Source organism: Scyliorhinus canicula, chromosome 12 (assembly GCF_902713615.1).
Source record: "Scyliorhinus canicula chromosome 12, sScyCan1.1, whole genome shotgun sequence".
NCBI lineage: Eukaryota > Metazoa > Chordata > Chondrichthyes > Carcharhiniformes > Scyliorhinidae > Scyliorhinus > Scyliorhinus canicula.
In genome coordinates, this window is record NC_052157.1 from 58,323,612 (window position 1) to 58,348,458 (window position 24,847).

The window sequence follows — 24,847 nt, forward strand, 5'->3', positions numbered from 1 at the left end:
AAAAGAAGATTGAGGGGCGATTTGATCGAGGTGGACAAGATGATGACAGGTTTAGATAGATAAAGACGGCTGTTGCCCTTAGCTCATGGCAGAAGTACTGGGGGGGGGGGGGGGGGGGGCACAGAGTTAATGTTTTGGGCGAAGGGGTGTGTGAGATTGAACTTTTTTTACACAGCGTGTGGTAATGACATGGAATCTGCTGCCCACGATGGGGGTGGAAGTGGAGACGATGAACGATATCAAAAGGAATTTGGACAGAGACTTGAGGGAAATTAACTTGTCGAGATATGTGGATAGAGCAGGGGGCATGGGACTGACTGGATTCATCTACACAAAGAGATAGCATGGACTGGATGGGCTGAATGGCCACCTTCGGTGCCGGAATGACTCGATGACACTAAAGTAATTCTAACCATGAACATTGACTGGTTTCATTGTAACTTAACCCAACACCACACGGTATTTGGCTGCACTGACAGATGAGATTGTTACTGCACAAAGCTTTAAACAGACTGAGGACTTCCTTAAACTGTTCGTCTCTCCCAGACACAAATCCCAGCGACAGTGATAACGACAACTACAATGAATATCACAGCTCGTATTCCCAGGATCAGGATCACGTCCAGATTCTCTCCTCCACTGTCTAGAAAACACACAGAAATAAATCATCATTTACTCTCTGCTTTCAATCTCTCACTCTGGCTGAACAATCCAACTGAATATCACTGCGACATTTGCTGTAATGTCGATCCATCCACTGGGATTAAATGGATCCTGAATGTTTTCAATGTAAACACTCTCAGAGTGGACAATCTGAACTTTCACCTTAGTGTGGAACATTGTGAGAATGGTTCATTGTCCACAAGTAGAATACCTCCAAACCACACACGCCGGCAGTCTGCTCGCGCCATACCCTGCAGCACATGCCAACACCCATACCCCCCCCCCCCCCCCCCCCATGGCCGGGTGCCCTGCATACCCAGGCCACTAGCTGCCCATCCCCTGTGTTGCCTGTGCCTGATTGCCTCAGAGTGCGCATTTCCTGTAGCCTCTTCCCCCCCCCCCCCCCCCCACCCCTCTCCAGGAGAAGGCAGCGCAAAACTGCAGAGGGAGGGAGAGCAGACGGAGGGAGTCCGCCGGACCTGCGGCCCTTCACCACTGTGGAACGACGGGCATTGGTCCTGGTTGGTGGGCCTGGAGAGTGGGCAGTCACCGAGGCGGAGGTCAGCATCGGGGAACCAAGTAAGCCCCAGCTGAGTTGTGGTGTCCCTACGGCACACGTGGCATCACCCGCACACTGCTTCCCCCCACCCCAGCACCCCATACTTCCACATCACCCCTCTAGCACGCAACCCCAGCACCCCACATCTCCACACCATTCCTCCACCACCCCACCCAGCACCCCACATCTCCACACCATTCCTCCACCACCCCACCCAGCACCCCACACCTCCACCCCACCCAGCACCCCACCCCACACCTCCACACCATTCCTCCACCACCCCTCCCAGCACCCCACACCTCCACCCCACCCAGCACCCCACCCCGCATCTCCACACCATTCCTCCACCACCCCACCCAGGACCCCACACCTCCACACCATTCCTCCACCACCCCTCCCAGCACCCCACATCTCCACACCATTCCTCCACCACCCCACCCCCGCACCCCACAGCTCCACCCCACTCCTAGCCCCACTCCTTTCCCACCCCCACACCCCACACCTCCACCTCCTCCACACCACCCCTCCACCACCCCACCCCACACCCCACACCTCCACCCCACCTCCTCCACACCACCCCTCCACCTCCCTACCCCCACACCGCACACCTCCACCCCGCTCCTCTCCCACCCCCGCACCCCACACCTCCACCCACCTCCTCCACACCACCCCTCCACCACCCCACGCCAGCACCCCACCTCCTCCACACCACCCCTCCACCTCCCCACCCCCGCACCCCACCTCCTCCACACCACCCCTCCACCACCCCACGCCAGCACCCCACCTCCTCCACCCCACTCCTCCACCCCACTCCTCCACCACCCCACCCCCACACCTCCACCCCACCTCCTCCACACCACCCCTCCACCTCCCTACCCCCACACCCCACCACCTCCACCCAACTCCTCCACCTCCCCACCCCAGCACCCGACTACCTCCACACCATCCCTCCACCTCCCTACCCCCGCACCCGACTACCTCCACACCACCCCTCCACCTCCCTACCCCTGCACCCCACCTCCTCCACCCCAATCCTCCACCTCCCTACCCCCGCGCCCCACACCTCCACCCCACTCCTCCACCTCCCTACCCCAGCACCCCACCTCCTCCACACCACCCCTCCACCTGCCTACCCCCACACTCCACCTCCTCCACACCACCCCTCCACCTCCCCACCCCAGCACCCCACACCTCCATCCCACTCCTCCACCTCCCCACCCCTCCACCCTACCTCCTCCACCCCACACCTCCACCTCCCTACCCCCGCGCCCCACACCTCCACCCCACTCCTCCACCTCCCTACCCCCGCACCTCACCTCCTCCACCCCACTCCTCCACCTCCCTACCCCAGCACCCCACCTCCTCCACACCACCCCTCCACCTGCCTGCTCCCACACCCCACTTCCTCCATACCACCCCTCCACATCCCTACCCCCACACCCCACAGCTCCACCCCACCCCTCCACCTCCCCACCCCAGCACCCCACACATCCACCCCACTCCTCCACCTCCCCACCCCAGCACCCCACAGCTCCACCCCACCCCTCCACCTCCCTACCCCCGCACCCCACCTCCTCCACCCCACCCCTCCACCTCCCTACCCCCACACCCGACTACCTCCACACCACCCCTCCACCTCCCTACCCCCGCACCCCACCCCCTCCACCCCACTCCTCCACCTCCCTACCCCCGACACTCCACCTCCTCCACACCACCCCTCCACCTCCCTACCCCCACATCCCACACCTCCATCCCACTCTTCCACATCCCTACCCCCACACCCGACTACCTCCACACCACACCTCCACCTCCCTACCCCCGCACCCCCCCTCCACCCCACCCCTCCACCACCCCACCCCAGCACCCCATACTTCCACATCACTCCTCCAGCAAGCAACCCCAGCCCCCCACCTCCTCCACACCACCTCTCCACCTCCCCACCCCCGCACCCCACCTCCTCTACACCACCCCTCCACCTCCCTACCCCCACACCCCACCTCCTCCACACCACCCCTCCCCCTCCCCACCCCAACAGCCCACCACCTCCACACGTGCAACGGTATGTCAGGTGGAGGTGGGAACCCCCGAAGGAGCAGATGGTAAGAGGGCGGGTCGACCCTAGGGACTAGCTGCCGTCCAGACCCGTCTCGTGCTTCTGGAGACAGCGGTCATATCGATGCTGGAGCTGTAGTCACAGAGCCAATGACTCCATGACTATTCAGTGCCTGCAGGGACAGGAGGTGGTGCCAACAATGCAATGCCACCCAGGACAACACTAAATGGGGGGCGTCCCCGGTGGAGGTCTTGGGGGTGAAAGCATCGGCTATGGGACAGGATGCCTGGGCCACTCTGTGCGGGTGGCGGGCAAGGCACATACCAGAGCAGCCCTGTCACATGCAGCCATGTACCAGGGCCACCTGGACATTGCAGCGGCGCTCCAGAGCTTGGAGCAGTCACAGCAGGTCATGGCTGTGGGTGTTGATGGCATTGCTCGGGCACTGGCTGACCTGAGCCATTCACAGAGGGATGTGGCACTCGTATTGTGCTCTAAGGCCCGGAGCATTGAGACTCTGTTTGAGACAAGTGCGGCCTCGAGAAATGGTAGTGCCAGGTGGCGGGAAAGCCCCCGGAGCTCGCTCTGGCTGCACCCTGTCCCATGGAGTAGCCTGGGGGGGCCATTCGGATCCCTGAGGGAGGAGGAGGTGATGGGGTCTGTGCCGGTGAACCCCGCAGGAGAGGTGCCAGAATACCGCAGCATCTCTGAATCCCCCCCCCCCCCCCCACATGTCCCTGGTGCATCTGAGGGGCAGCAGGCAGGACAAGGTGGCACCACGCCACCTGGGACACCTGAGAGACTACAGGGACCATCCAGGCCCTGTGCTCCGGAGGACGGTTGCCAAAGGGAGCCCAGGTCACATGGTGGGAATCGCAGCAGGCTGCCTCTACTCCTGATGTACCACCTGTGTAACCGCCCAGATGTAGCGTTAGGGCCCGTAAGGCCAGAAAGTTAGACACTAACTAAATTGGCACAGGTGTAGCACACAGGGTAGCGTTAGGGGCTACGGCACAAACCTGTAGAAACTAATTCACCTGTTCAAAATAAACACCTGGCCACAAACATTCCAACCTGCCTTGGCATTATGTCAGATGGCCATGAGGGCTGGGCTGGACTGGCTGCCCATAGGGGAGGTCGGATGGTGGGGCTTTGGGTGGTTGTTGGAGAGCCCCACGATAATCTACCACACATTGCCCAGGTCCCCCGGTACCCCTCCCTCTCCACCCTCCACCAGACCCTGTCCCCACCTCCACCACACCGGCAGCGGGATTCCCCATTCACCCGGCCGGCCAATGGGGCTTCCCATTGTGGACTACCGCACGCTGTTGGGAAACGCACGGGCGTGGGTGCACTGCTGGAGCGGCGAAGGATCCCACAGCATAGCTTTTATAATTATGAAAATAATATTAACATTTGATTATTAATACGGACTCTTAAAGTGCTGTGGGAATAAGAATCTTGCATGGAGTAATACAGTACAGAAGAGGCCCTTCAGTCCGAGTCTGCACTGACACAACTACACCAGTCCCACTTTCTAGCACTTGGCGCATAACCCCGGATATTACGACATTTCAGGTGTCCATCCAAGTACTTTGTAACGGTTGTGAGGTTTCCCGACTCTACTACCCTCCCGGGCAGTGCATTCCAGACTCCCACCACCAAAAAATGTTTCCTCAAATCTCGAAACTTCCTGCCTCTCACTTTAAAATTATATTCCCTTGTTGCTGACCCTTCAACTGAAGGGAACAGCTGCTGCAATCCTCCCTGTCCATACCCATATAATCTAAGACTCCTCAATCCGGTCCCCCTCTCAGTCTCCCCTGCTCTAAAGAAATCAACCAGAGCTTATCCAGCTTCACTTCAAACCTAAAATGCTCCAGCCTAGGCAACATCCTGGTGAATCTCCTCTGCATGCTCTCCAGTGCAATTACTTCCTTCCTGTAGTAAGGCATCCAGAACTTCCCACAGTTTTTACAGCTGTGGCCTCCCCAAAGTTTTGTGCAGCTCCATCATAACCTCCCTGTTCTTATAATCCATGCCACAACTGATAACCGCAAACGTCATGTATGCCTTCTGAACTACCCCATTAACCTGCCTTCAGGGATTTGTGGACAAGCACCCCAAATCCCCCTGTTCCTCTGAGCTTCTGAGTGTCCTGCCATTCATTGAGTACTCCCTTATCGTGTCCCTCCTGCCAAAGTACATCAACTCAAACTTTTTCAGGGTTAAATTCCACCTGCAACTGATCTGTCTACCTGACTAAACTGTCTATATCTTGCTGCAAACTAAGACCTTCTTCCTCACTGTTATGTTCCAGTACTCTGACAATAATTGAGTCGGCACACCAAAGAACATCTCGTTCTAGACTAGTCAAATGTATTATTGCATAACAAACTGTGGGTTGGAAACCAATCTTAAGAAACTGGAACAATCACAAATACAACTATCCATGACAACTTCTCCCACAGTCCCCCCCCCCCCCCCCCCCCCCCCCCCCCCGAGGTTACAGTGTCACATGATATAACTTGCCTGCCACCCAGCGGTCAAACATATTTACATGTACAATTGCTTATGCATATCACTAAACTCACTATTAACCACCCTGCCAATCTTCGTGTCATCTGCAAACTTATTCATTATCCCACCCACATTCTTATCTATATGGTTCATATATATCATGAACAATAAGGGATATAGCACGGATCCTGTGGTATGCCACTGGATACTGGCGTCCAGTCACTCAAACAGCCTTCTTCCTCCACTCTCAGTCTCCCACCCACAGCTGAGCCAATTTTGGATCCACCTTATCAAGTTACCTTGTATCACATCTGCTTTTATCATTTTTAGCAGTCTCCCATGTGGGACCTTGTGAAAGGCTTTGCTAAAATCCATATAAACTACATTACCTGCACTACACTCATCTACACACCCGATCGCCTTGAAATATTCAGTCAAATTTATTAGGCATGACCTCCCTCTGACAAAGCCATGCTGATGGTCCCTGATCAAACCTTGCCTCTCCAAGTGGAGATCAATTCTCTCCTTCAGAATTTTCTCCATAGTTTCCCGACCACTGATGTGAGACTCACTGGTCTTTAATTCCCTGATTTATCTCTACCACCCTTTTGAAAAGTGGAACCACATTAACTGTCCTCCAATCCTCTGCCACCTCTCCTTTGGCCAGAGAAAAATTAAAAGTTTGGGTCAGAGCCCCTGTACTTTACTCCCTTGTCTCCCACAGCAGTCTGGGATACAACTCATCCGGACCTGGGGATTCGTTCATTTTAAGCAGGCCAAAACATCCAATACCACCTCACGCCCTCTGTCAAACTGTTCAAGAACATCACAGTCCCTCTCACTGCATTCTTTACCGACATCCTCCTGCTCCTGATTGAAGAGAGGTGTGAAGTATTCCTTCAACCCTGACAAATGTTCAATGGCTCCACACACAGATTGCCTCCCTTGATCCTTCCTGGGCCCTACTCATTCTCTGGATATCCACTTTCCCTGGATATACTTACAGAATATGGTGGAATTCTCCCGAATCTAATTCAAGCGCTTTCTCAATTCCCCTCTTTGCTCTCCTAATTACTTTCTTCAGTTCCCCACTGTACTTTCTGTTCTCCACGCAGACATCCATTGATTTGTTCCCTTTGTATCTGCTAAAAGCCTCTCTTTTCTTTCTTATCCTGTCCTAAATATTTGTAGGCATCCACAGTTCCCTGGGCTTATCGGTCCTACATTTCACTCCAAAGGGAGCATGTTGGGCCTGTATGCTCTCTATTTCCTTTTTCAGTGCCCCCCACTGCTTTGCTGTGATTTCCCCCAAGAAGCTGCTCCCAGTCTTCCTTAGCCAGATTCTGCATTATCTTTATAAAATCTGCCTTCACCAGTTCAAAACCATTTTTTGCAGACCAGCTTTTTCCTTTTCCATAACAAACTTAATTTGTACTGTCTTGTGGTCGCTATCGCTGAAATGCTCCCTCATTGCCATACCCACTTTGTTCCGCAGAATTAGAACCAGCACTGTGTCGCCCCTTGTTGGACCTTCTACATATCTCTCCAATGTGGGGAAACATCCTCTCAGTATTTTCTGTGTCAATCCCCTTAAGAATCCTGTATGTTTCAATGAGATCACCTCTCATTCTTCTAAATTCCAGCGAGTAGAATCCCAACCTCTTTAACTTTTGCTCATAAGACAATCCCTCCATAGCCAGGATCATCCCGGTGAACCTTTTCAGGACATCCTCCAATCAAATAGTCGGTGCGATCTACTGCTGTGTTGCACCAGAAAGGCAGTGCCGCGTTGCCGGTAGATGCTGGGAGACTCCTCTTCCGGGATCCATCTGACTTACAACACCTGGTAAGATCTAATGTGATCTCGCGAGATGTTGCAATCTAAATCCCACCCATTATGGATAGGATCAGTATTTTGCAAATTACCATATTAGAATGAAACAGCTGGTCTCACTCTAATATGCACTTCACTGATCTACCCGAGGCGTTGGGATCTAAGCCCTTCAACTCTGAGACCTCAAGCAAGATCTGTACAGTGCTGGTCCCCACATGGAGGGACCAGATGAATGGTACTTCAGAGGTCTCCCAGGGGATTGAAGGGCCTCAGGTGCTGGTCCACTGTGCAGGGTGGCACCCTGCACTGATGGTGCAACCTGGGTACCTTGGCACTGCCAGGGTGCCGGGTTGGCATTTTTCCTGTGCCGGGTTCTGGCCCTGGGGTGCCCTGCGCATGTAAGGTAGGATGTAGGGGGCCCCTAGGACCCCACTGCAAGTGAGTTGGGGCTTTGTGAGAAGGTTCGGGGGTCAAGTTGGGGGGGGTCAAGAGATTGAGACGACTGACTCTCGGTGAACAGAGTTCCTCAGTGCAGGAAACCAGACAACATGCAGCCTCGGTAGGGCATTCCCCGCTGAGGTCCCGAATTGCAACAGCGTCCTAATCGATAGTGGGGTGTTTCTCAGTGTTGCGAACGCCAAGAAACATCCAACTAAACACACTCATCACGGGACCCTGTTGCACTTTGGTTCGATTGCGCCAATACCTTTCCCTAAATAAGGGGATCAAAACTGTTCACAATACTCCAAGTGTGGCCTTTCCAGTACCTTGGACAGTTGCAGCAAGACATCCCGACTCTTATACTCCAGCCCCCTTGAAATAAGGGCCAACATTCCATTAACCGTCCTGATTACCTGCTGCACCTGTGTGCTAGCTTTCTGTGTTTCGTGCACAAGTATCCCCCAAGTCCCTTTGTGCTGCAGCTTTTCTCCATTTCAATAAAACACTGCTCTTTTCTTCCCCCTTCCAAAACAAACAACTTCACATTTTCCCGCATTCTAATCCATCTGCCAACTTTCTGTTCACTTACTTAACCTATCAATATCTCTTTGCAACACTGTTTGTATCCCTATCACAAGTTGCCTTTTGTTATTACGCCCTGGGTGAGTGCAAAGGCAATTCCAGCCCCACAGATCCAGGAGTCACAACACAAGTGAATTGACCAATAATTTGTATGAAGTTTCTGAGATCTTTGGACCTTCGCTATTCCCATTAACTACAGGCACCAGATTTGTAAGTTAAACACAACTGTTTATTTATAACAGACATAAAGATGAAATATGCAATGATATCATGGAATAACGGCCTGCTAATCTGCTACCCCCTTTTCTGTCCTACCCTCTATCCAAGCACACACAATACAGACTATCACAGAGGGAGGGGAAGGGGTAAAATAATAGGAATTGAAAGGAAATGAAAGAGGAGTGTCCTTGCTTCCGATGGCAAGGTCATTTTTGCAGCAGGCTATCCTCCTAGGATATGGAGTGATTGAAACCAAAGGTGTATAGTTACAGATGATCTCTTGGCAGGTGCATTCAGTCAATATTCTCCGCTGTAGGATTCCCTCTGGGGAGTCACTTTAATTTGAATTAACCTGGGACTTCACACAGAAGATCCTCCTTGGGCTTGTTTAATTCTTACTTGTTTCCAACTCCACCAGAATTACCAACGGTCCTTCTGACTAATAAGAACAGTGTTCCTCACATGAGATTTTTAACAGTGTTTTTAAATAGCTGACCCTGCCTTCAGCTGCTGCTGGCGTGGATTTTCCTGCACTTCAATCTGGTTGTGCAGAGAGGAAGCCCTTGGGCGAGATTCTCCGCAAATGCGGAGAATCGTAAAGGCTGCCGTGGGACTGGCCGTGACCCACGCCAGCCTTTACGGCTACTTCCGGGGCCGATTCTCCCCCCTGGGCGGGGCTAGGAGCGCGGCCCCGTGCATCACGGCGGTGCGGCCTTTACGACGGTCGTCAAGGCTGCACGTCAATCGTCATGGCGGCTGATGCGGCCGATGACGTCAGCCGCGCATGCGCAGGTTGGACAACGCCAACCCGCGCATGCACAGTTGCCGTCTTTCTCCTCAGCCACCCGGCAAGATATGGCGGCTTGATCTTGCTGGGCGGCGGAGGGGAAAGAGTACGTCTGTTTTGGACGCTGACCCGACGATCGGTGGGCACCGATCGCAGGCCTGTCCCCTCCCGAGCACAGTTGTGGTGCTCCTGTGCCAATCGGGCCTCTAGATGCCCCAAACGGGCATCTGGCGCCCGTTTCACGACGACAGCAAGCAGGTGTGTTTGCTGCCGTGTTGAAACGGGCGTGAAGGCCCGGCCGCTCGGCCCATCGGCCTCGGAGAATCGCCGCTCGCCATAAAAAACGGCGAGCGGTGATTCGTGGCGTAGGGGGGGTGTAATAGCGGGAGGGCGTGAAAAATGTCGGGAGGCCCTCCCGCTATTCTCCCACTTGGCGTGGGGGCGGAGAATCGCACCCCTTTACTTTGGATCTTTCGACAGAATCCATCAGATGAGAGAGAGAGGGAGGGAGACAGAGAGAGATGAGGGCTGTGACCCTCCAGCTTCTGACAAAAATGAAAACTAAAAGCTAAAACAGTCTTGCAGAGGAAGGAACATTCCAGGGAAAACCTTCACCAATCACTGCCTGTCCTTGAGAAGAACCTGGCTTATGGGACAGCTCATTGGCCACCAGTCAAGTCCATCAAGATGTATCATCACTTATGTCAGACCAAACCGCACATCCTGCTGGAAATTCCTGTTTTAAATTAAAGGTAAGCTGCTTGGCTTTAAAGCCATTAACCAGCCATGGACCCAGACCAAGAGCAAAATAGCTTGACAGAAATTAAAAGGAGGAAAGGGAAACAGACAGGGGTTCTGTGTTGTCTGTAAATTTGGCTACAGTGTATTCGCTTCCTTCCTCCAAGTCATTCATACATATACATAAAAAAACAGTTTAGAAAATAAATAATTAGGGTTTAAAAACCAAATTAAAAACTAATTAAATAAAATAGACATCATGAGAGCAGGTGATGTGTTTCTGCAAGATTTGGGAGCTGGTGGATCCCATTGTGGTTCTGTAGTAAGTGTTGGTTGCTTGAGGAACTCCAAATCAAAGTTGATGAGCTGGAGTCTGAGCTTCGGACACTATGACAGGGGGAGGGAGAGAGTTACCTGGACATGTATTCCAGGAAACAGTCACACCCCTGAGAATAGCTAACTTAAATTCAGCCAGTGATCAAGGACAGGAGGGTGTGGCTGCGAGTGAGGCAGGTAGAGGGATCCAGGAGGTAGGGTTGCAGGAGACTCAGACTTTATCCCTGTCCAACAGGTTTAAGCATCTTTCTCCCTTCTCTGTGAACAGGGTTCAGAATCCTGAAGGTTGTGTTGCGTACGTGGTGCTCGGGTTCAGGATATCTGATCTGGGCTGCAGAGGAACTTGGAGTGGGAGGGTTTAGATCCAGTTTCCGTGGTCCATGTTGGTACCAACGATATAGGTAGAACAAGGACAGAGGCTCTGCTAAGCGGGTATGAACAGCTAGGAGCTAAATTAAAAAGCAGAACCAAAAAGATAATAATCTCTGGATTACTACCTGAGTCACGAGCTAATTAGCACAGGTTCAATACGATTAAGGAGGTAAATGCGTGGCTCAAAGATTGGTGTGAAATTAGCACCAGTACGGAGGAAGGGGGGCCTGTTCCGAAGGGACGGTTTTATCTGAATCACGCTGGGACCAGAGTCCTAGAGAATTGCGTAACTAAGGTTGTAGATATGACTTTGAACTAAATATAGGGTGGGCGGGGGGAGGGTTCAGTTGTCGGGGAAAGAGGAAAACCCAATTTAAAGGATAAGAGAAGAGTGCAGGTTAGCAATGTGGTGGATGGTGACCAGAAAATAAAAGTGAGGGATAGAATAGGTGAATGTCTTTATGCACCAAGAAATGAAAGAAGAGTAGGGAAATCTAACATAAAACAAATTTTAAAGCTTTGTACCTAAATGCAATAAGCATTCGTAACAAACTTAATGTACTAATGGCGCAAGTAGAAACAAAAGGTTATGACTTGGTGGGTTTACTGAAACATGGTTACAAGGAGACCAGGGCTGGGAATTGAATATCCAAGGGTACGCACCATTTCGGAAAGATAGGTTTAAAGGAAAAGGAGGTGGCGTAGCCCTGCTGGTGAGGAAAGTCCATGATGTGGAGATGCCGGTGTTGGACTGGGGTGAGCACAGTAAGAAGCCTTCAGTTTCTTCAGGCTTCACTAGCTTTCGGAGTACTGCTCCTTCCTCAGGTGAATCATTTACCTGAGTAAGGAGCAGTGCTCCGAAAGCGAATGATTCGAAACAAACCTGTTGGACTTTAACCTGGTGTTGTAAGGCTTCTTATGGTGAGGAAAGGGATCAGCGATGTAATGAGAAATGACATTAGCACTGGAAATCAAGCTGTCGAATCAGTCTGGGTAGATATAAGGAATAACAAAGGGAAGAAGTCCTTGCTATGAGTAATCTATAGGTCCCCAAACAGCAGTTCTACAGTGGGGCACAGTATAAACCAGAAAAGTCTGGGGGCTTGCAAGAAAGATACGGCAATAATAATGGGTGATTTTGATGTGCACATAGACTGGAGGAATCAAACTGGCAAGGGTAGCCTGGGGGCAGAGTTCATTGAATGCATCAGAGATTGTTTCCTGGAGCAATATGTTGGGGAACCAACCAAGGAGGAGGCAACTCTCGATTTGGTATTCTGTAATGAAGAGGGATTAATTAATGACCTCATAGTTAATGATCCACTGGGGAATAGTGACCATAGTATGGTAGAATTCAAGATTCATTTTGGGGGTAAGAGTCCCACACTTGCATTCTGGAATTAAAAAAAGGAAATGACATAGGCTTGAGGACAGATTTGGTCCATATAGACTGGGCAGGAAGGCTACAAGGTCGGACAACTGATGATCAGTGGCAGTTGTTCAAGGAGATACTCAATTCCTCACAACTAAAATATATCCCAGTGAGGAAGAAAGATGGGAAGAGGGGTAAAAACATCCATGGCTAAACAAGGAGGTCAAGGACATTATAAAGACTAAAACTAAGTTATATCATATTGCAAAGGACAGTGGCAGGCTGGAAGATTGGGAAACGATTATAAATAAACAGCATGGTAGCATGGTGGTTAGCATAAATGCTTCACAGCTCCAGGGTCCCAGGTTCGACTCCCGGCTGGGTCACTGTCTGTGTGGAGTCTACACGTCCTCCCCGTATGTGCGTGGGTTTCCTCCGGGTGCTCCGGTTTCCTCCCACAGTCCAAAGATGTGCGGGTTAGGTGAATTGGCCATGCTAAATTGCCCGTAGTGTCCTAAAAAGTAAGGTTAAGGGGCGGTTGTTGGGTTACGGGTATAGGGTGGATACGTGGGTTTGAGTAGGGTGATCATTGCTCGGCACAACATTGAGGGCCGAAGGGCCTGTTCTGTGCTGTACTGTTCTATGTTCTATGTTCTAAAAAGGATACTAAAAAAGTAATTAAAAGAGCAAAGGTAAATATGAAAAAAAACCTTGCACAGAATATCAAAAAGGATGCCAACGTTTCTACAGGTACATAAAAGAGAGTCACTAAGGTGAATGTTGGCTCCTTGAAAGATGAAACTAGTGAGTTAATAGTGTGGAACACAGAAATGGCAGAGATGCTAAATCAATACTTTGCCTCAGTTTTCATGGTGGAGGACAGCACAGTGGCACAGTTGTTAGTGCTGCTCCTTCACAGCGGCAAGGTCCCAGGTTCCATCCTGGCTCTGGTTCACTGTCCGTGTGGAGTTTGCACATCTTCCTTGTGTTTGCATGGGTTTCGCCCTACCACCCAAAGATGTGCAGGGTATGTGGGTTGGCTACGCTAAATTGCCCCGTAATTGGAAAAAATGACTTGGGTACTCTAAATTTATTTTTAAAAAGTTTTCACGATACATTAGTACCATTCCTGTAGGAGCAGGCAATTCTGAGGTAATAGAAAGGGTGGAATTTGGAATAATCAGCATCAATAGGGAAACGGTGCTCAACAGACTCTTGGGATTGAGGGCAGATAGGTCCCCAGGGCCTTCTGGCCTACATCCTAGGGCGTTAAAGGAAGTGGCAGCAGAGATAGTGGATCCATTGGTAATGATATTCCAAAATGTCATGGATACGGGAAAGGTTCCAGTGGATTGGAAAAATGTTAACGTAATGTCCTTATTCAAAAAGGGAGGGAGGCAGAATGTGGAAAATTACAGACCAGTTAGTTTAACATCTGTTGTTGGAAAATTGTTAGAATCAACAATCAAGAACGTAATATCAGGATATTTGGAAAGCGAAAACACTATCCATCAGAGTCAGCATGGTTTTATGAGTGACAAATCAGGTTTGACTAATTTGCTTGAGTTTTTTGAAGGTGTAACAAGCAAAGTGGATAATGGGGATCCTGTAGATATAGTGTACCTGGACCTCTGGAAGGCATTCAATAAGGTTCCGCACAGAAGGGTGAGATCATATGGGATTAGTCTCGATGGGTCGAATGGGCTAAATCTGCTCCTATATCTTCTGAACTTACTGGAAACAGTTGCGGACCCTGTGGAATCCCATTGGTTACAGTTCCCTGAAAAAGAATCCCTTATACCCAGTTGCTATTTCCTGCCCATTAGCCAATTCCTTATCCATGCAAACACCCTGAGCCCTTATCTTATGACTTATCTTTTTTTGTGACGTGCCTTGTTGATCACTTTCTGGAAGTCTAAATACAACACATCTATTGGTTCCACTTGTGATAAATGGACGATTTTAGGAATATTGTGTCATAATATATACACATGTATATGATGGTGCACAGACAGGCATTGATTGACACACAGGATGACTAGTGAGCACACAGAACACAGCAGCCAATCACCAGACAGGACACGGCCACTATAAAGCCAGAGGGCACTAGTTTTCCCACTCTCTTGAGATCCAGCCTCTGAGACAGTCAGAGCCCATTAACAACAACTAGAACATCCACCATGTGGTAGTAAGATAATCTGGTCAGGTTAGCCTCAGGTCTCCAGTCAACTCAGCATAGTGTCAACCCACAGTTAAAGTATGTATGATAGTTATGAGTTCAATAAAATTGAGTTGCATTTCTTTGAGTGTTGGAAGCCTGTCTCTCTCACTGCTGCAGTAAATGCAGTCCTTGCAAACCCAGTTTACCCATCACATCACATTGGATTCTAGATTAGGAGCAATTTAAGGGCTAAAAGCTTGGCTTATAGTGTGTTTAAATGTAGTGGTCATATTTTTGAAAAAAAAATTGTTTTTGCAGGACCTGGAAGCTTTTAGGAGCCAGAAGGTGAAATTAACAAAAGAAATGGTGTTTGTCATTCTGCGCTAAGGCACTGATTTGACTGTGGAAAGTCCCTGGGGAGTTAATGTGCCTCAGGCTGCAGAGTTGATTTGTCTTTCAGCTTGGGGAGATGAGGTCATTGCTGAGTGGAGCTAAGCAATACAGAGAGACATTTTGGAAAAAAAGCTTTGGAAGGAAGGGTTGAAGTCTGATCTGTCCACAATTCTCTCACAGCAGGATAGTTATAAAAGAGTAATAATATTTAAAGCAGAGCAGTCTTGTCTGAGGGCGAGGAAGTAGCCGAAACAAGCCAGGTGAACAAGCTTTTTGAAGATATTCAGCCAGTGTCTGAAGAGGTTCTAACAGGAGTCCAAATCTGTTTTGTAAAGCAAGTATTAGTCTCAGCAATGCTGATTTTAAGATGGGTTGAAAGCTTTATGTTTCTTTTGTCGTTGTTTCATGTGAAATTGAGTAGTAGTATTGAGGGACAATTATAAGCTGTTCTTTTCAGGTGTGAAGTTAAAGAGTTTAATATTGTATTTCTATTACAGTTATGTTTTTAATATATAAAATCCATATTTCGTCATGCGATCACCTCTGCAACAAATCATTCCTTCTGCATAGTCTTACAAATAAACTAGAATATTGGGGTTTTGGTCCAGCGTCCTGGCCTCTGTTGGGGTCTGGTCTTACATCACAATACTCTCTATCCACTCTGGTGAGACTTTTTCAAAAAAATTAGTCAGACCACAATTTCCCTTTCATAAAGCCATGCTGACTCTGCTTACTTAGATTATGATTTTCCAAATGTGCCACTATTAGTTCCTTAATAATTGATTTCAGCATTTTTCCAAAAATAGTATGAGGCTAATTGGCCGATAGCTATAGTTTTTGCCTCCCCTCATCCATAGGGGAGTCATATTGGCAGTTTTCCAATCCTCCAGTACTTCTCCAGAATCCAAGGATTTTTAGAAAAGTACAACCAATGCATTCACTATCTGAAATGAAATGAAAATCGCTTATTGTCACAAGTAGGCTTCAAATGAACTTACTGTGAAAAGCCCCTAGTCACCACATTCCGGCGCCTGTTCAGGGAGGCTGTTACGGGAATTGAACCGTGCTGCTGGCCTGCCTTGGTCTGCTTTCAAAGCCAGCGATTTAGCCCTGTGCTAAACAGCCCCTCTGTATCTCTGTAGCTGCTTCTTTTAGGATCCTAGGCTGCAAGTCATCAGAGCCAGAGGACCTATCAGCTTTTGTCCCATTAGTTTATCTAAAACTACTTGTCTAGTTATGGTGATGGTATTTCATTCTTCCCCCATGTTCTTTGGTTTTAATGGGATGTTCAAAGTATCTTCCACCGTAAAGACTGATGCAAAATATCTGTTTAATTCCGCTGCCATTTCCTTGTTCCCCATAACTATCTCCCAAGCTCATTTTCTAAGGTGTCAATCTTCATTTTCACCTCTCTCATCCTTTTTATATATTTAAAAAAGCTCTTGTCAGTTTTTATTTTCCTCGTGGGTTTGCCCTCATAGTTTTCTTCCGCTCTTTATTATCATTTTAGTCCCAAATGCTGGATTCAGAATTTTTTGCAGCCTTCAGGGAGATTACTGGTCAGTATTGAGGGAGTGATGCACAGTCTGAGGGTCAATGCTGAGGGGAGGCTGTACTGTGGGATGTTAAGTTCTGGGCGGCGCTGCAGTGTCAGATGGCCAGAACTGAGGGAGTGCTACACTGTTTGAGGGTCAGCACTCAGAGAGCATTGCACCGTTTGAGGGTCAGTACAGAGGAAGTGCTTTACTGTTGAAGAGTCAGCAATGAGGGAGCACTGCACTGTCAGAGTTTCAGAACTGAGGGAGTGTTGAACTGTTGGAGGGTCAGTACTGAGGAAGTGCTGAATTGTTTGATGATCAGCACTGAGAGAGTGCTGCACTGTTGGAGGGTCAGTACTAGCTGGTGCTGCACTTTCGGAGGATCAGTACTGAGGGAGTGCAACACTGTCAGAGGTGTAACAATATATACATTGTATGGGAGAGAAAGTGTTATCAGTTTAATGTTATTACTTCTTACCATTAGAGGTTGATCAAGTGAAGTCACATATATATCACGTGATGACCCTTGTTTCTGGGAGAAGGTGTTTAGGTGTGAGATAGAGTAGTTCTGTATTCGAAATTTCTGCCATTAGAGTTTAACATAGTTCATTTTAGCAACCTTACACTTAGGAATACGTTTGAATCTTTAGAAATGTTCCTAAATCAACTTTGTTAATTTACTTAACTTGATGTTCTTCGTTCAACACTATGCATTCAAGACATCCAGACAAACAAAACAGAGAACATCACATGCTGCCAGGTTGTGGTTCCTAAAGTACAATAGTAAGGTTGAGATAGAAAGAAAAATTCTCCGTTCGAAAAAAAACCTGTGAAGATCAAAATAAAAAAATCTCAACCAGACTCCGATCGGAACAACTTTGTGGAAGCCAGCAGCGTCAAAAAAGAAACTGCCAGGTTGCAGCTTCATGTCAGGTTTGCAGACTCCAAAGCAATTCAAGACATCAGTCAAACTAATTATAAATTGGCAAAATTTGAAACAACAGTTTGAACTTTATATCTTAGTCTCAGACCTCAAAGTGGCCAGTGATCACTGTCGGAGGGTCAGTGCTGAGTGAGTGCTATACAGTCAGAGGGTCAGTACTGAAGGAGTGCTGCACTGTCGGAGGGTCAGTACTGAGGGAGAGCTGCACTGTCAGAGGGTCAGTACTGAGGGTGTGCTGCACTGTCAGAGGGTCAGTACTGAGGCAGTGCTGCACTGTCAGAGGGTCAGTACTGAGGGAGTGCTGCACTGTCAGAGGGTCAGTACTGAGTGAGTGCTACACAGTCAGAGGGTCAGTACTGAGGGAGAGCTGCACTGTCAGAGGGTCAGTACTGAGTGAGTGCTGCACTGTCAGAGGGTCAGTACTGAGGGAGTGCTGCACTCTCGGACGGTCAGTACTGAGGGTGTGTTGCACTCTCAGAGGATATGTACTGAGGAGTGCTGCTCTGTAAAGGAGTCAAAATTGAAGGAGTGCTGCACTGTTCGAGGGTCTTAACTCGGTAAGTGCTGCAATGTCAGAGGGTCAGTCCTGAGGAAGTGTTGCACTGTTGGAGGGCCATTACTGAGGGAGTGCTACACTGTCAGGTGCTCAGTGATGGGAGAGCTCTGCTATATCGGAGGGTCAGTCCTGAGGAAGTGTTGCACTCTCAGAGGGTCAGTACTGAGGAAGCGCTGGACTGTCGGAAAGTCAGTACTGAGGGAGTGCTGAACTGACAGAGAGTCAGTCATAAAGAAATGCTACCATCTCGGAGGTTTAGTACTGAGGGAGCGCTGCACTGTCCGAGAGTCAGTACTCAGAAAGTGCTCTACTGTCAGAGGATATATACAAAGGGAGTGCTGCACTGCCAGAGGTTGAGCATTGGGGAGCACTGCACATTTGGAGGGTCAGTACTGAGAGAGCGCTGCACTGTCAAGGATCAATACTGAGGGATTGCTGCATTATCAGAGTGTCAGAACTGAGGGAGTGCTACACTGTTGGAGAGTCAGCACTGAGGGAGTGCTGCACTGTTGGAGGGTCAGCACTGAGGGAGTGCTGCACTGTTGGAGGGTTGGTAGTGATTTAGCATTGCACTGTTATGGGGTTAGTACTGATGGAGCGTTGCATTGTCAGAGAGTCAGTTCTGAGGGAGTGTTGCACTGTGAGATGATCAGTTTTAAGGGGGTGCTGCACTGTCAGAGGGTCAGTACTGAGGGAGTGCTGTACTCTTGGAGGGTCTGTCCTGAAGTTGTACTGAGCTGCGGTATGGTCAGTGCTGAGGGAGTATTGAACTCTCAGAGGGTCAGCACTGATGGAACACTCACCTGGCTGAGGGTCAGTAACTGAGTGAATGCTGCTCCAGCAGAGTGTCACTGAGGGAGTGATGCACTGCCAGAGAGTCAGTGCTGTGGGAGTACTGTATTGTGATGTTCAGTACTGAAGGTGGGCTGCACTGGGCTGTGGTCAATACTGCATGAACGATGCACTGTTGGAGGGTCAGTACTCAGGGAGTGCTACACTGCCAGAGGGTCAGTACTGAGGGAATGCTACACTGCCAGAGGGTCAGTACTGAGGGAATGCTGCACTGTCAGAGGGTCAGTACTGAGGGAGTGCTACACTGCCAGAGGGTCAGTACTGAGGGAGTGCAACACTGCCAGAGGGTCAGTACTGAGGGAGTGCTGCACTGTTAGAGGGTCAGTACTGAGGGAGTTCTACACTGCCAGAGGGTCAGTACTGAGGGAGTGCTGCACTGTCAGAGGGTCAGTACTGAGGGAGTGCTGCACTGTCAGAGGGTCAGTACTGAGGGAGTGCTGCACTGTCAGAGGGTCAGTACTGAGAGAGTGCTGCACTGTCAGAGGGTCAGTACTGAGGGCGTGCTGCACTGTCAGAGGGTCAGTACTGAGGGAATGCTGCACTGTCAGAGGGTCAGTACTGAGGGAGTGCTGCACTGTCAGAGGGTCAGTACTGAGGGAGTGCAACACTGCCAGAGGGTCAGTACTGAGGGAGTGCTGCACTGTTAGAGGGTCAGTACTGAGGGAGTTCTACACTGCCAGAGGGTCAGTACTGAGGGAGTGCTGCACTGTCAGAGGGTCAGTACAGAGGGAGTGCTGCACTGTCAGAGAGTCAGTACTGAGGGAGTGCTACACTGCCAGAGGGTCAGTGTTGAGGGAGTGCTGCACTGTCAGAGGGTCAGTGCTGAGGGAGCAGTACATTGTCAGAGGGTCGGTACTGAGGGAGTGCTGCACTGTCAGAGAGTCAGTGCTGAGGGAGTGCCGCACTGCCAGAGGGTCAGTGCTGAGGGAGCAGTACATTGTCAGAGGGTCAGCGTACACCATGAACTTATTGATGCTTCTGAAACTATGACTCAGCCTCCAGCATTGGCAGCAGGATGAGCAGCATCAAGCTTTGCAGCTGGTGTTGTGCAACCTCCAACTAAAATAAAATCCAGAAAACAAAGAACCCCGTCTCTCGTTTGGGAAATGAAACGTAGCAGACAGCTGCAAGAAAATATAAAGAGGACCTAGATTGGGACGGATGAAACCTCTCTGAACAATTTGACAGAACGAAACTGTAAATGAGCGCAGTTGCTAAATTTGATCTTCTTTGTTACAGCTATCTGAATTACTGACAAAATGAAATTGAAAATACGACTGGGAATATATAATCTGATAGCCATTATCAATACCTAGTCGATCCATCAAAGTGATACCTTCAATCAAGAAGGGAGATTGCGGTATACTCCAAAAGATGTAGGAAACTGTGACCAGGGACAACTGAACTTGACTATAGGAATGTTTTTTAAAATAAATTTAGAGTACCCAATTCATTTTTTCCAATTAAGGGACAATTCAGCGTGGCCAATCCACCTCGCCTGCACACCTTTGGGTTGTGCGGGTGAAACCCACACAAACACGGTGAGAATATGCAAACTCCACATGGACAGTGACCCAGAGCCGGGATCGAACTTGGGATCTCAGTGCTGTGAGACTGCAGTGCTACCACTGTGCCACCGTGCTGCCCGACTATAGGAATGTTTGCAATATTCGGATGTACGAGTGGACAGATAGGAAGTGTGAGAGGGAACATAACAGTGAGGTGGTTCAACACTAATAGAAAGAATAATAAAGACTTCCAGCTTGACATAAATGGAAAGTGGCTGTGTGGAGAATTCAGTGTCTTTCCGGCTGATGATGATGATTCCCCCAGCACTGAGCACCTGATAGTGTTGCGCTCCCTCAGTATAGGCCCTCTGACAGTGTAGCACTCTCTCAGTAATGACCCTCCAACAGTGCAACACTTCCTCAGTACTGACCTGTCATGATATGCAGACATGCAGATAATAATATACAGACAGGCACAGACAGGCAGCTAATGACACAGAGAACAGGACATGACCAATGAGCAGGCAGGGCACTCAGGGTCGGTATCTCACTATAAAAGGCACGAGGCACTCACACTCCACCTCTTTGAGGCCTCTTGAAGTAAAGTTTCAAAGTTGCAGGAGTGTACCGGCAGGAAGGAAGGTGGTCTAATGTGTGTCTACTTCAATGCTAGGAGCATCCGGAATAAGGTGGGTGAGCTTGCGGCATGGGTTAGTACCTGGGACTTCGATGTTGTGGCCATTTTGGAGACATGGATAGAGCAGGGCGAGGAATGGTTGTTGCAGGTGCCGGGGTTTAGATATTTCAGTAAGCTTAGGGAAGGTGATAAGAGAGGGGGAGGGGTGGCATTGTTAGTCAAGGACAGTATTACGGTGGCTGAGAGGACATTTGATGAGGACTTGAATACTGAGGTAGTATGGGCTGAGTTAAGAAACAGGAAAGGAGAGGTCACCCTGTTAGGGCTTTTCTATAGGCCTCCGAAAAGTTCCAGAGATGTAGAGGAAAGGATTGCAAAGATGATTCTGGATAGGAGCGAAAATAACAGGGTAGTTGTTATGGGGGACTTTAACTTTCCAAATATTGACTGGAAACACTATAGTTCGAGTACTTTAGATGGATCCGTTTTTGTCCAATGTGTGCAGCAGGGTTTCCTGATGCAGTATGTAGATAGACCAACGAGAGGCGAGGCCTTATTGGATTTGGTACTGGGTAATGAACCAGGACAGGTGTTAGATTTGGAGGTAGGTGAGCATTTTGGTGATAGTGACCACAATTCGATTACGTTTACTTTAGCGATGGAAAGGGATAGGTATAAACCGCAGGGCAAGAGTTATTGCTGGGGGAAAGGCAATTATGATGCGATGAGGCAAGACTTAGGATGCTTTGCCTGGAGAGGAAAACTTCAGGGGATGGATACAATGGAAATGGGGAGCATGTTCAAGGAACAGCTACTGTGTGTCCTTGATAAGTATGTACCTGTTAGGCAGGGAGGAAGTGGTTGAGTGAGGGAACCATGGGTTACTAAAGCAGTTGAAACACTTGTCAAGAGGAAGAAGGAGACTTGTGTGAAGATGAGACGTGATGGTTCAGTTGGGTCGCTTGAGAGTCACAAGTTAGCTAGGAAGGCTCTAAAGAGAGAGCTAAGAAGAGCCAAGCGAGGACATGAGAAGTCTTTGGCAGGTAGGATCAAGGATAACCCTAAAGCTTTCTATAGGTATGTCAGGAATAAAAGAATGACTAAGGTAAGAGTAGGGCCAGTCAAGGACAGTAGTGGGAAGTTGTGCGTAGAGCCCGAGGAGATAGGAGAAGTGCTAAATGAATATTTTTCGTCAGTATTCACACAGGAAAAAGACAAAGTTGTCGAGGAGAATACTGAGATATAGGCTACTGGACTAGAAGGGCTTGAGGTTCATAAGGAGGAGGTGTTAGCGATTCTGGAAAGTGTGAAAATAGATAAGTCCCCTGGGCCGGATGGGATTTATCCTAGGATTCTCTGGGAAGCTAGGGAGGAGATTGCTGAGCCTTTGGCTTTGATCATTAAGTCATCTTTGTCTACAGGAATAGTGCCAGAGGACTGGAGGATAGCAAATGTTGTCCCCTTGTACAAGAAGGGGAGTAGAGATAACCCCGGTAACTATAGACCAGTGAGCCTTACTTCTGTTGTGGGAAAAGTCTTGGAAAGGTTTTTCAGAGATAGGATGTATAATCATCTGGAAAGGAATAATTTGATTAGAGATAGTCAATATGGTTTTGTGAAGGGTAGGTCGTGCCTCACAAACCTCATTGAGTTCTTCGAGAAGGTGACCAAACAGGTGGATGGGGGTAAAGCAGTTGATGTGGTGTGTATGGATTTCAGTAAAGCGTTTGATAAGGTTCCCCACGGTAGGCTATTGCAGAAAATACAGAAGCATGGGATTCAGGGTGATTTAGCAGTTTGGATCAGAAATTGGCTAGCTGATAGAAGACAAAGAGTGGTGGTAGATGGGAAATGCTCTGACTGGTGTCCAGTTATTAGTGGTGTGCCACAAGGATCTGTTTTGGGGCCGTTGCTGTTTGTCATTTCTATAAATGACCTGGAGGAGTGAGTAGAAGGATGGGTGAGTAGATTTGCAGATGACATTAAAGTCGGGGAGTTGTGGACAGTGCAGAAGGATGTTACAAGTTACAGAGGGACATAGATAAGTGCAGAGCTGGGCTGACAGGTGGCAAATGGAGTTTAATGCAGAAAAGTGTGAGGTGATTCATTTTGGAAGGAATAACAGGAAGGCAGAGTACTGGGCTAATGGTAAGATTCTTGGTAGTGTGGACGAGCAGAGAGATCTCGGTGTCCATGTCCATAGATCCCTGAAAGTTGCCACCCAGGTTGAGTGGGTTGTTAAGAAGGCGTACGGTGTGTTAGCTTTTATTGGTAGAGGAATTGAGTTTCGGAGCCATGAGGTCATGTTGCAGTTGTACAAAACTCTGGTGCGTCCGCATTTGGAGTATTGTGTGCAGTTCTGGTCGCCACATTATAGGAAGGATGTGGAAGCATTGGAAAGGGTACAGAGGAGATTTACAAGAATGTTGCCTGGTATGGAGGGAAGATCATATGAGGAAAGGCTGAAGGACTTGAGGCTGTTTTCATTAGAGAGAAGAAGGTTAAGAGGGGACTTAATTGAGGCATACAAGATGATCAAAGGATTAAATAGGGTGGACATCGAGAGCCTTTTTCCTCGGATGGTGATGTCCAGCACGAGGGGACATAGCTTTAAATTGAGGGGAGATAGATATCAGACAGATGTCAGAGGTAGGTTCTTTACTCAGAGAGTAGTAAGGGCGTGGAATGCCCTGCCTGCAACAGTAGTCAACTCGCCAACACTAAACGCATTCAAATGGTCATTGGATAGGCATCTGGACGATAAGGGAATAGTGTAGAGGGACTTTAGAAGGGTTTCACAGGACGGTGCAACATCATGGGCCGAAGGGCCTGTACTGCGCTGTAATGTTCTATGTTCTATGTTCTTTCCACTGATGAACATCTGCAGAGTGAGCCAGGGTGTATGTACCGTATCACACCTCCAGCACGTGGCTAAGAGCTAGTCTGGTTCAGTCAGACAGAGTAACCACACTTAGGTTAGCAGAGAGTCAAACTCATAGAGAATTGTGCTAACTGTGCTACTAGTTCAATAAATCAGATTGAACTAACTTCAAGGTCTGGAGTATCTTTTGGTTAAAGCTGCATCCAGTTGCAGCCTGTGTTATCCCAGAGTACATAACATGACACTGGGGAAGTGCTGCATTGTTGGAGGGCCAGGACTGAAAGTGCTGCACCGATGCAGGATCTTTTGGCAGTGGTTCAAGGTAACTTTCAGTAACCAGGGAAACAGACTCAAGTCACAATCTAAAGCTATCAGCACAGTAAGGAATGAAATATTTGAACAGTGTGGTGGTATGATTTGCATAGCTGTCTGCCATTGGAGCAGAACACCGGCTTACCATTGGCCTTGGTCAGTCATGTGCCCCTCGACCGATTGGTTGAGACCAGTCATGTGACGGCTCTCCGACTGGTCGAGAGGCTGAGTTAACCACGCCTCCATACCAAGGTATAAATAGTCAGAACGCCTGGCGGTCGTCCATTTACTGTAGTCGACCGCAGGGCTAACTTCTAGCTTATTAAAGCCTAACCTTTGTACAGCAACTCGTCTCGCGTTCGATTGATGGCTCATCAAACAGTTTGTTAAAAAAACGTTTCTGTGATTAGCTCATCCTCTCAATTTCCCTTAACTAAATCCTAATTTAAATCATCAGCTGTTATTCTGATGATCTTACTCACTGTGTCAGTGTGTCAGTGTGTGGTTAGTAACTGAAACCTATTTTCACTATTGTGCAGCCACAACAGTTTCAGTCTTGGTCACCTCATCTGCACATTCTGTTCCCTTCA

At 48.9% G+C, this 24,847-nt stretch overlaps 1 protein-coding gene across 1 annotated transcript in view; it reads right to left on the bottom strand.

The window, feature by feature from the left end:
• Nucleotides 1-432: 432 nt before the first annotated feature.
• The window catches only part of LOC119974744 (sialic acid-binding Ig-like lectin 14), a 73,854-nt gene continuing 49,439 nt past the window's right edge, over nucleotides 433-24,847 (bottom strand). Inside the window, exon 5 of the mRNA XM_038813934.1 lies at nucleotides 433-643. Coding sequence (XP_038669862.1) covers nucleotides 525-643 — 119 coding nt within the window. The 3' untranslated portion in view covers nucleotides 433-524. The remainder of the gene's footprint in view (nucleotides 644-24,847) is intronic.